The sequence below is a fragment of the Lepisosteus oculatus genome, chromosome 1, assembly GCF_040954835.1.
Source record: "Lepisosteus oculatus isolate fLepOcu1 chromosome 1, fLepOcu1.hap2, whole genome shotgun sequence".
Classification (NCBI taxonomy): Eukaryota; Metazoa; Chordata; class Actinopteri; order Semionotiformes; family Lepisosteidae; genus Lepisosteus; species Lepisosteus oculatus.
The window spans coordinates 21,276,266-21,288,287 of record NC_090696.1 but is presented as its reverse complement, the minus strand read 5'-3'; the positions used below and the strand labels follow the sequence as shown (position 1 = coordinate 21,288,287).

General features: G+C 53.6%; 1 protein-coding gene across 1 annotated transcript; it reads left to right on the top strand.

The window, feature by feature from the left end:
* Positions 1 to 566: 566 nt before the first annotated feature.
* On the top strand, positions 567 to 10,436 carry LOC102699134 (glycoprotein-N-acetylgalactosamine 3-beta-galactosyltransferase 1-B-like). Its single transcript, XM_069187356.1, has 4 exons — positions 567 to 966; positions 3,649 to 3,927; positions 5,907 to 6,571; positions 7,781 to 10,436. Exons 2-4 carry the CDS (start codon positions 3,714 to 3,716, stop codon positions 8,078 to 8,080), a joined length of 1,179 nt encoding a protein of 392 aa, XP_069043457.1. The 5' UTR covers positions 567 to 966; positions 3,649 to 3,713; the 3' UTR covers positions 8,081 to 10,436.
* The last annotated feature ends 1,586 nt before the right edge of the window (positions 10,437 to 12,022 follow it).

The window sequence follows — 12,022 nt, the reverse complement described above, 5'->3', positions numbered from 1 at the left end:
CTCTTGGTGGCGAGTCTCTGTGAGTGATTCGGCCACAAGAGAGGAACAGGATCTCTTTCAACAGAAAAGACTTGAGGCTGATTTAAAGTATCCTCACAGGTGGTGACAGGACGGCCCAGGGCGCTGTACTTCAGATTTAAAACCCGGCAGGCCTAGATTTCGCGGTCGGGCGTTTTCGCCTTCAGGGCTGAAAAGTATTCAGGGGGAGGGTAACATTGAGAAATTGACCAGGAAGCGTGGGCCTGTTGTGACCGGACCGCCCAAAACTAATTAATCCCATGTCTGGGGTGTGGGGGATTAACAGACGCTCACCGTCATCCCACAGATTTGAAAAGGTGCCGAGTACCTCTCGGGCAGCGCCGCCGCCGACGGCCTCTTTCCCGACCCCCCCCGGTTACGGATGCTGTTGGTTGGGGAGGGGGGCGCAGTCACGTGAAGCACGCGGCCTATCAAAGCACGCTGTACATGGGAAGGCGGGCTTTCGGCGTGCGCGTGCAACGGATGCTGACCAATAAGCTGCTACGGAAAGAGGGCCGCGCGGGAGGGGGGAGGGGTCTTGTCCGATACTGTGTTCATATGATCCTACGCTACAGGGGGTACGGCCTCACGCTCGAGTTGTAAACTCTGCGCTCCTATAGAAAGCGTTTTCTCGCTCATTCCTGTTTAAAACGAAGCAGCCACGCTTCGGGGGTCTGGATTTCGCCAGCGCACGGCCGCTAGGGTGAAGTGCCCCTCGGTGTCTACGGTAAAGAGTACCGGGGCCGTTCAGGCAGCTACGCGGCTTCCCTGCACTCCGCTGGGTCTGGGGCACGGAGGATGGCGTAGGTCCCCCACGGCTCCGGGCCGGGCAGGAGCAGCTGGCAGGACCGGCTTCCCGGTGATCAGGCGAGAGCGGCTCTGCGCCGCTGCGGGAGCCAGTGGGCTTAAACCCGGCGCCGCGGACGGGGAGGAGCGCCCTGTCCCCAGGTAGGAGCCGGGGGGGTCGCTAGTGGGGGCTGTCCGCTGTACGGGCACAGCTCCGACACCCCGGGGGTCATGTGTCGGGGGTGTTATTCGGTATTTTCGCCGGGGCCGGACTCCGAGGGCCGGGTCGTCGCAGATCTGCACGAAATCGGCCGGCTGTCCGGACCCAGGGGGAGCTCAGTCCTGGGCCGAAACTACGAACTCCCGTTTTCCGCACTGAGGTGTTGACATCTGCGCTGCACGGCCACCGTGTGTCCGGCGTCACCACAAGTAGCCACAAACCCCCTTTCTCGCTCTGACGTGTCTCATTAGAGTGCGCCTGCAGCAGCCAGACCGGATTACCTGCGGGCCGGCGGATAACTTCCACAGATCTCGGTTGATAGATGACAGTTTGTTTTTTGTACTTTGTTTTTAATGCTAGTCTAGCAACTTCCTAGCTTTCTGATGTCTACGTGCAACATGTGTTAGTGTCTTGCTTTCCTGAAACAAGAAAGTAACACGGCAACATCTGTGGGTTATTGCACCGTTAAGGAGTGTCCAGAAACATCTGAGACACGCAGACGGGTTTTTTCATCTTCTTTTAACCAAACTGAATTTCTTTACTCCTATCGCTTCATTCTTACTTTGTGATGCGTTGGAATTGTGATTTAGTGTGCAGCCATAAGTAAGGTCGTGAATAAAGACGGCTTTAGTTTCAGTTCTACTGAACCAATAGAGAAAGTTAGTCAAGCAGCAGGGTGGCACTGGTCAGCATTGCTGCCTCACAGCACTGGGGACCCGGGTTCAATCCCTGGGGTACTGTGTGTGTGGAGTTTGCATGTTCTTCTTTTTTTTTTTGTGTGAGTTTCCTCTCGGTGCTTTGTTTTCTTCCAGAGATGTGCTGGCAGGTAAATTCGCTTCTGGGAGAAGCAGTTCCATGCTAATTCCCGAAAAGGCTGGCTGGGCTGTATGGGCTTCTCTGGTGTGTAGACGTGCTGTTCTGGTAGTGGCTGTCACTGGAAGGACATTGGATCTGATGGGCAGGAGAGAGAGCTTGGGGCGATTTCTGTGTCTGGTCCTCTGTTGTAGAGAAGAGGGGTCTAGAGTGTGGATACGGGGTTAGTATGCCAGGGGGTGACACAGTAGACCCCCTCTCCAGAACCAGAGCAGGGTGCCCGTTTGTCACGGGCGTGTTGGAGAAGTGGGCTCCTGCTGTCGGCCAGCTGATCTCTAGTCCGCAATCGGGGCCAGACCGGTGTAGCTGCACTACAGGTTCTGCAGCTAGACAGACGAGTTCCGCTGGAGCTTAAAATACCAGCTCTGTGACAATGGATCCCTGAGTGCTGCTGTGTACAGTAGGTGTGGTGCCTGCCTCTGGCCAGACAGGATCAGCCAGCTCAGTCATGGGGGGAGAGCAGCTCAGCTCGTGTAGCGGAGCTAGTTCGAATACGGTGACGTCATCGCCCTCCCTGCGCGTAGCGGGGACCTCAGCCGCCTGGGCTGGGGGAGATCTCCTTTAGCTCATGCGGCTGCTGCCCTGTAGCGTTACGCCGGAGACCCGGGTGCCGCGGGACTAACTGGCGGGGTGGAGCGGCGGAGGGCACGAGACCGCGCGGAACCGCGACGGTCACACTTGCACATCAAACCGTTGCTGGGGAGGGGGGACTTGGAATATCCAGAAATATTAGGGGTTTTATGTACGTGGGCCTGCGCGGCCCTCTTGTTCTGGAGAGGGTGGTGGCACAGTGGGCGACAACGCTGCTCTCACCCAGGATGGGGCGTCAGCCCGTCACGAGGGGGGGCCACGGGGGGAACTGCAGAAGACCCACACGCAGACTCCTCACAGAAGGCTCCCCAGTCTGGAATCAAACCCGGGACCCAAGACCTGTGAGGCAGCAGAATAAACCATTCACAATACATAATGGATTTAGCACAACATGACCCCTTTAACACAAAAAACATACACATGCATGCAGAGGATTAAAAAAACAAAACAGCAGGCGTTGAACTAGGAGCCCCTGATCTAGTGGTCGGTTCAGGTCTGCCCCCTAAAGGGTAACGCAACAGGCTGCTCTCCACATGTTTGTCCATCAGGCGTTTCCTCTAGTGCATGAGCAGACATCCTCCTTCTATCCGTCCGTGACCTGGAAGCTGCTTTTTCCTGCTGAGAGTCACGGAAGGGAATTAAGAAGTGATCAAATTCTCAGAGAGTGGCAGGAAGGTGGCACGGTGTTTAACGTTGTTGCCTTGCGGCACTGGGGCCCGGGGTTCCCTTCCGGGGGAGTTTGCGTGTTCTCCGACGCTTTGCATGGGTTTCCACCAGGTGCTCCGGCTTCCTCCCGCAGCCCAGAGACATGCTGGCGGGTTAATTGGCTCCTGGGAGAACCGACAAGAAGCAAGAATAGATTCTTCACACTTTTCCTAGATTTACATTTTTCTTTCGTAGGCATTTGGACCGTGTTCTAAGCACACCGTGTTCCTTATCTGTGCTTTCAGCCTCTTTAAATATATTTTGGTGTGAGTAAGCACCTCCTGTTCGGTTTTAAATGCACGTCAGTGTAGTTTCCACTTGTGTCCTCTAGTTAGTGTGTTAGTTGTGTAGAGATGGAAACAGTGGCTTTGAGCCCACAGGAATCTGTGACCTGCCTGTTTTACCCCCCATCAAGGTGGAGTGATTTTGTTCCTTTCTCTTCTAACCTCTTGCAGACATGCTGAGAGAGTGAGACGGGGGGAACAAGAGCAACCGAGAGACTCTGCAGTGAGCACGCAGGATGCCAGCCTTGAGCTCCAGGTGTGCCTTCTACCTGGGCTTCCTGGTGGGCAGCTGCATGCTGTACTTCTTCCTGCGCCAGGTGTGGTTTGAGAAGAGCTACGTGCCGCAGACCGATGGCCTGGGACTGGCACTGGTGGCGGAGGGCACGGGGAGTGACAGTTGGAAAGTGGAGGGGTCGGCGCTCATCAACCTGAAACACCCTCACCTCCAAGGTACAGGGGCCCCATCCTCTAGTAATTCATTCATTCCTTTGTCCAGTGGAGGGTCACGGGGGAATTCGGAGCCTATCTCGGCAAGCAACAGGCAAAAGGCAGGGTACACCCTGGACAGGACGCCAGTCCATCACAGGGCACACAGGGTCACAGAAGGGCCAGTTTTCCCGAAACCAGTTAAATCTACCAGTTTGTATTTGGATTGTGGTGGGAAGAAACAGGAGCACCCAGAGGCAGCCCACACGAACGCAGAGAGAACATACAAACTCCACACAGACAGCACCCCAGGAATTGAACCCAGGGTCCCAGCACAGCTACCCACTGCGCTACCATGCCGCCCCGAGGGCTGTATTTTAAACACAGTTAGGGCTGCTGATTTGGGGTTTTTTCGTTCTGGTCTCATGAGCCGTTTAGGGCTCGACTTCATGGCTGCGGTTCCAGTGCTGCATGGGAGGCAGGCGCTCTGCTCCCTGTGTGAGGGCCCCTGTGAGCTGTTACAATGTGTGTGCAGCTTGTGAGCACGGCTATTGGAGAAACCCACTAGATTCTGTTCTGGCAGATCCCCACAGTCTGTGAAAGGGCTGAACTTGATACCCTGTGCAGGTATGCATGTCTCTCCAGCCACCGTTTCATGCTGATTCATCATTAACAGAGTCTGGGGCCGGTGGAGCTGTACCTCCCTCTTCCTTGGAAAGTACTGTTCCTGGAATCTAACGGACAGCGCCCAGGACAGGAGGCCCCTCGTGCAGGCTGCTCTGATAGAACAGTAAACCCTGGGTTGAACAGACTTCGGATTAAACGGACAGAATCTGCTGAAGGGGAATTATGTCTTCAAAATCAGAAATACTGAACTTTCCCCTCGATAACAATGAAATGCACAAAACAAAATTATACATCCTCGTTTTAATACTTAGGAGTATTAATGGTGCCCTAAGGAGTAGGTGAAGCGTTGAATCGTTTACGATGGGTGTTGTTGGTGTTTCGTATGCCTTAGGGAATTTCCTACAATGTATGTTATCTTTTGATATTCATGTAAATTAAGTACCGCAACCATGCTTCTTATTTGGAAAGTGTGAACTGACAGGACATCACTCGTTCCACAGTCTCACAGTAAGAAATTGGTCAACCCAAACTCGAAATTGTAGATGTTTTTTTTGAATTGCATGTTTAACCGGTTTTATTTGAAGAACACAACGCACAATTAAAGACAAGGGGAGCCAATCTAGAGTGTTTGGTCATTGATCCCAAATTCTCATCCTGCTGTTTCTTCAGCATGGCTTCAGCATCATGGCTGGGTACCTAGTTCCAGACCCCCACCACTCTTGGTGTAAAGCAGTGCCTCCTGTTCTTGGTTTTGAGTGCATTTCCTTGTAATTTCCACTTTTACTCTCTGGTACATGTTATTTATGGTGTAATTAGCGATTTTGTGTGCTTTTTGGCTTCATACATCTACAATACTGAAATATAAAAGAACCTCCCCCTTTTTTTAAAACCAAGCAAGAGTGTGGGGCTGGTACTGCGGAATAGTGCTGCACATGAAGTAAAATATTTCAGGAGCGGGCGGGATTGAGAAGCTGGTCCCCCGCAGGGCTCCGTCCCGCCCTGTCTTGAGTGATTCTGGAGATGAAAGGAAACGGGGGCCTCCTGTCCTCCATCTAGACTTGCCAGTGAAGGCTGCCGTGCCAGGAGAGCAGGGGGAATTTGGAAGTGAAATCTGAGATGTCGGGGCTCTGCCTCCTTCTCTTGCTTAGCGGCAGAGCGTCCAGAAGCACTCTGTTCCAGCGGGAATCGTTACAGGGAAGGGGGCAGCAGATACACCGGGCCTGCGTCTGTGCCAGCAGGGACGTCCGGCCGGCGGTGCCAGGCTGGGGCTGCAGATCGAAGGTGGATCAGCTGCAGTCGGGGCGAGGCGGGGCAGGGCAGGGCAGAGAGCGATTCTTCAAGCGTTCCGTTTTTTTTTTTTATGCTCGTTTCCCCAGGGGAAGACAGCCGAGTGGCGGACGACCTGTACAGGAAGGTGCGCATCCTGTGCTGGGTGATGACGGGCCCCAACAACCTGGAGACCAAGGCGCGGCACGTGAAGGCCACCTGGAGCCGCCACTGCAACGTGCTGGTGTTCATGAGCTCCGTGGACGACCCCGACTTCCCCACGGTGGGGCTGAAGACGGGCGAGGGGCGCGACCAGCTCTACTGGAAGACCATCCGCGCCTTCCACTACGTCCACGAGCACCACGCGGCCGAGGCGGACTGGTTCCTCAAGGCCGACGACGACACCTTCGTGGTGGTGGACAACCTGCGCTGGGTGCTGGCCAACCACACCCCCGAGGAGCCCATCTACTTCGGCAAGCGCTTCAAGCCCTACGCCAAGCAGGGCTACATGAGCGGCGGCGCGGGCTACGTCCTCAGCAGGGAGGCCCTGCACCGCTTCGTGGAGGGCTTCCGCACCAAGGTGTGCTCCCACACCACCTCCGTGGAGGACCTGGCGCTCGGCCAGTGCATGGAGAAGATGGGCGTCCTGGCGGGCGACTCCAGGGACACCCTCCACCGGGAGACCTTCCACCCGTTCGTCCCCGAGCACCACCTGACCGGCAAGTTCTCCAAGAGCTTCTGGTACTGGAACTACTGCTTCTACCCCATCGTGGAGGCAAGTTCCTTCCCTCTCTGTGCTCGCTGGGCGGCTGCTGCTGCAGTTCCCACACCAGGGCCAGCTTTCGGGAAAACCGGAGCACCCGGAGAACACCCACGCGAACACGGGGAGAACATACAAACTCCACGCAGATAGCGCCCCAGGTCCGGAACTGAACACAGTGGGGGGGGGGGGGCCCTGCTACACGAGGCGTGCTCACCACTGCGCCGCTGAGCTACACCCTTGAGCGTCAAGTATCGGCTCATGTCGGATAACACCAGGATCCTCTGTGATCCTGCTAGGGCACGTCGTCAGGAGCCAGGAATGAAAGCCGTCATTAGTGGGATTGTTTCCTCTTGGGCACCTCGGATGCCCTGTGGATTCGGTAATTGGATTGCGGGGCCGTCTGCAGTTTCAGTTGGCGACACTGCTCCATCACAGTGCTGCCCGTACAATTGTATTGATAAGGCATAGTGTGATTGGTTGTAATCCATCAGGAAGTGGCACACTCCCTCATGGTCTACATCAGAACAGGCAGTGGTACTATTGCAGGGGTTTAACCCCCTGGCATCTGGGGGGACATTCTTGTGCCAACCACAAAAATCCGAAGTTGACAGATGACCGCCCAACATCATTCCCTACATATGGGCGCCTCTGGGCCCGAGGACCGCACACCAGCTGGTCTTCAGCCCAGCTTAATTACCTCATTAAGGCCTCAGTCAAACGAGCAAGTTGCTTATGTGGAATATTTGCAGCTTTTTTTACTCCAAACTTAAGGATTTTCATTTAACTTGTGAAAGGCAACTTCCAACAATATTAAGAGCTGAGAATGGCAAAAATGATCCTGGTATGAAGTCGGTTGGGGGTTTGATTGCGAGAGAAATGGGAGATTCTGAGAGCTGAGCTGGGTTATTTCCTCTTGGGCTCCCCAGATGCCCGATTGATTCTGTAATTGGACTGGAACAAGGGCAGATATGGGGGTCACCAGGCCCAGGACGGGGGAAGCCCTGATCTAGATGATGGGTGATGATCCAGCTGTGATCTTGAGAGTGGAAGTTTTGCTGTTTCCAGCTCTTAAGCATGTTGAAAGCTGTGTGAGAGAGTGTGAGAGAGTGTGAGAGAGTGTGAGAGACTCTTGGAGCTCTTTCTTGTCTCTAACCTCAGTCCTCCAGTGGCGAGACCTGAGCTTGCGCCCCCTTCACGTTGCTCATTATGTTGTTCCTCTAGGGCCCGCAGTGCTGCTCGGACCTGGCCATCTCCTTCCACTATGTGGACGCCCAGCTCATGTACGCCCTGGAGTACTACACCTACCACCTGCGGGCCTACGGCTACCAGTACCGCTACCGGCCCCCGCTGCCCGAGGGCTTCGACCGGCTGCCAGACAGGGGGCGGGAGGCCCCGAAGGAGCTGGAAAAGGAGAGGCCCGAGGGCGAGGGAGAAGCTGGCGAGGCTAAGCAGCCCGAAGTCGCGGCAAAGAAGGAACCGGCCGAGAACAGGACTGGTGACTCCAAGGAGAAGCAGCAGTAGAACCTGTTTTCCTTGTGAACGTGTGAACACACACACACACACACACACACACACACACACACCTGTGTCTTTGTTATACACTCGGAACAAAGTGCACACGAGCAACTGGGCACAGACGCTTGCACTCATTTTTAAACCTACAAGTGGCAAAGGTGTTGTAGGACAGCTGGAAAGTGTTTAATTTTTATATTTTGAGTAGGCTAAAGGCAATCATGCAGGGCTTCTGGGAGCAATCTAGAATGATTTGTGTCCCAGAGGGCCTCGGTCCATTGGGTCTTGTTGGTCTCCAGGTCTCCGTATGTCTCCTGTGCCCGGGTGCGAAACGGGGCGTTAAGCGCTCGGGTGGAATGAATACCTGTACACACTGTGGCGCTCCAAAATGTGGGTTGTGTACGCCAGCAATACATAGAACTCTTTTATCTCCCTTTATAGTGTGGGACTAGAACCCATGAAGCAGTGAAGAAAGTCCAACACGTTTTGAAAACTGTAGCACAGTCTCCATGCAAGCTTGGCACTAGTGTTCCCTGTGCGAGGGAGAAGAGTAATGATTTGAGAGGGGCTGTGTGGCCTCGGTATGTGAGCTTGGCTGTGCCACGTTCACCGTGCCCAGACCAAGTGTTCCTTCATCCTCCAGGGTGAGCTTGCCCTGTTCTCTGGCTTCTTCCAGTGTTTGTGAGCTCGTTCACCTTGGGCACCGTCAAAGAGTTGCCTTATGTTGAGTCCAAAGATGTGATGGGACAGCTCTCCTGACGGGAGAGGGTGGTGCCCCTGCTCTTGTTCACGGTCCTGGGTACCAACAGTCCTGTAGGGTCTGCAGGGAACCAGGGGTCCAGCACATCTTAACTGGATTCCACTGCAGTTTTTCCCCTTAAGTGCTCCTTCAATATAAAGATGTTGCAAAGGGCTGCGCTAAGATCAGTAGGCCAGTGAGCTGCAACAACATCCTTATTTAGTAATATATACATACAATATATACATATTTAAGGCATTTCTGGTGCAACCAGGTCTTGGATGTGAGGATAGCTCCTCTGGACTAATATGGGATTGCCTGTCTTGCAATTGGGGTGTCATCACAGGAGCATTAGGGGATCCTCGAGGGCGGATGTCTGCTTGCAGGGGTGTTGAGCTTCAGGGGAAAAGGTGTCCACAGAGAGCTGGGAAATTGCGGTGTGAAAAAAAAATCCTGCTGGCCACCAAAAACGTGGTACACCAAAAAGGAGAAGCAGGGTGAGCGTCTGGTGTGTTGCACTAGTTTGTTAATATAAATCATTGGTGTAATATGCCAGTTCAGGAGGGAACTAGTATACCGGCAGGGTGTCCAGTCCTGGTCCTGGGGGGTCAGTGTGTCTGCAGGGTGTCCAGTCCTGGTCCTGGGGGGGTCAGTGTGTCTGCAGGGTGTCCAGTCCTGGTCCTGGGGGGGTCAGTGTGTCTGCAGGGTGTCCAGTCCTGGTCCTGGGGGGGTCAGTGTGTCTGCAGGGTGTCCAGTCCTGGTCCTGGGGGGGGGGTCAGTGTGTCTGCAGGGTGTCCAGTCCTGGTCCTGGGGGGTCAGTGTGTCTGCGGGGTGTCCAGTCCTGGTCCTGGGGGGGTCAGTGTGTCTGCAGGGTGTCCAGGTCTCTTTAAAGTAACAGTATCCAAGGACAACCTGTGTGACATTGGTAAGCCACTAATAAGGTGATTGATCTTGTTAAGAGCTGAGCAGAAATGAAGACTTGGAGAGACACTGGCCCTCCAGCACCAGGAATGGACATGCATGTTATGAAGGACCTGTTACAAATCGTGCAATACTGCTTCTTGTTTAAATGTCTTTCTTGGTGTTTGGGAGTTGGTGGGGGTGAGCTGTTAAATCACATTGAGAAGTAAGGGTGCCCCAGGCATATTTTTAAATGGACCAAGATTTCTGGGTGTCACCAGTCTTGAATCGCAAATCTGATGCTTGTGTGGCAAAGTAGGTGTTTATAAGAGATAAAAAATGACAGCTTTTCCTCCCCATTCTCAATATTATTTGTGTGTAAAGGGTACTTCCTCACTGTGTAGCACTCTGGTGGCACTTGGTATTTCTGTTGTTTTTTACTTGAAGTTTTAATTTGTTTTGCATTGATTTTGGCATTTAGGTAATTGTCTATATTATAGGGAGCCCAGGCTCTTGCTTCAGAAGTGCTGATATAACGAAGTGATTTTCAGATGCGTTTGTATGTCGCCTCTGTGTACGGCTTTAAAAAGCTCAAGCACACAGAGCTAATTACGAGCTGTGTGCCGTCTGCTTTTCTTCTGGCACCACATGACTGTGCTGAAAAGGGACCAGCTGTTCTGTACACAGGATCTATTCAGTATAATAAAAGCCTAGCTTACATATTCATCGTGTGAAAGGTGTTCGGTTCTTTGGCGCATGGAGAGCGGGGCCCGTTTCCCCGAATTCCTTTCAGGAGTCGTGCCATCCAAAGACGACCGTCTGTGACGTCGCTCGCCCTGGGAGCGAAGAGCTCGAGTCGAAAGGAATTGCGTTCGTTTCCGGAAGCGCTTCTGCAAAGGCTCCTGGGTGCAAGTGTTGAGACAGCTGTGTTGCCCTCACTGTGGGCCTGTCGCTTCATTTCTGCACAAAAAAAACTAAATTACCGCTGATTATAAGGCACGGTACCTTTAAGGTTGTGTCTTATTAGTCGTCTCTCTCTCTGCAATTAGACGCCTCCTGTGGAGTTGTCCCTCTTCCCTGCACTCATGCAGAATTTGAATTCCCTCCCCTCTCCACCACTGATGGCAGATAGCAACTGCAATCAGTTGGACTTCTGACAGCGTCTCCCAGCCCTGGTTCGTTCCAGCCGGTTTAGACTCTTGTTGAACTTGTGTGTCGGAAGTACCCCCGCTTCATGGGCGCCGTTTCCACAGCTGTGGGACACGAACTTGACGTGGCCGGGCCTCTGCCTGCTGGCAGGTCAGTCTGGTGCAGCAGCACTCGGTGCTTGAGCGATGTGTGAGCAAGTACGGCGTCACTCCTGCCTGTCTGAGCCACACAGGGAGGGACGCTAGCAGATCTGCCCCCGTGGGGAGTGACACTGTATGGGACCTGCCCACGGGAGGTGTGATCCCGTATTAGACATGTCCACAGTTGTCGGGCTGGTTACCATTCAGGCAGCACACCTGAATGAGAGCGATCCCAAACTGGGATATTGGTACGATGAAGAAGTGGTGTTGATCCTGATAACAAAACTCCTTTGAGAGCTGAAAGGAAATCTCCAAAGAGAAAACTAAAATCAGCCTGTAACGACAGCTTGGGCTGGGTCCAGAATCAGGGTTGGGGATCTCCGATTGATAGAGCCAAACTTAACACAGTAGCCTACCCCCTACTGCTTCTTAGAGCCTCATCTGTGCACGATCATGGGGAGCAGCGCTTAATTCCATCCATCCATTTTCTAACTGCTTCTTCCATTTCAGGGTTTTAGGGGAGCTGCAGCCTCTCCCAGCCAGCCATGGGCTCAAGCCAGGGGCGTCCCTGGACGGGATACAAGTCCAGTGCAGGGCACACACGGACACACACTCGCACCAGGGCCAGTTTTCCCAGAAGCCCATTAATCTACCAGCGTGTCTGGGGGAGGAAACTGGAGCCCCCAGAGGAAGCCCATGTGAACAAGGGGAGAACATGCAAACTCCACACAGAGTGCACCCCAGGTCCGGAATTGAACCCAGGGCCCCTAGTGCTGTGCCACCCTGCCCTTAATGCCCTGGCGTAAATGTTTATAAGTAACAAAGTACAGTATGGAGCCCTCAGTATCCCAGTACTTCTGTTAGAGTATGGCATTAGGAGGATGTTTTGCAAAATGCAAATAAACCTCATCTGAAAAGGCAAGTCAGCCTTTCACCTGCTCAGTCGGATTCGGCTCCCGTGGTTAAAATCGCTGGTGGTGCAGATAAAAACACTCTCTTCCCTTATTTTCCGTCAAGAAGCAA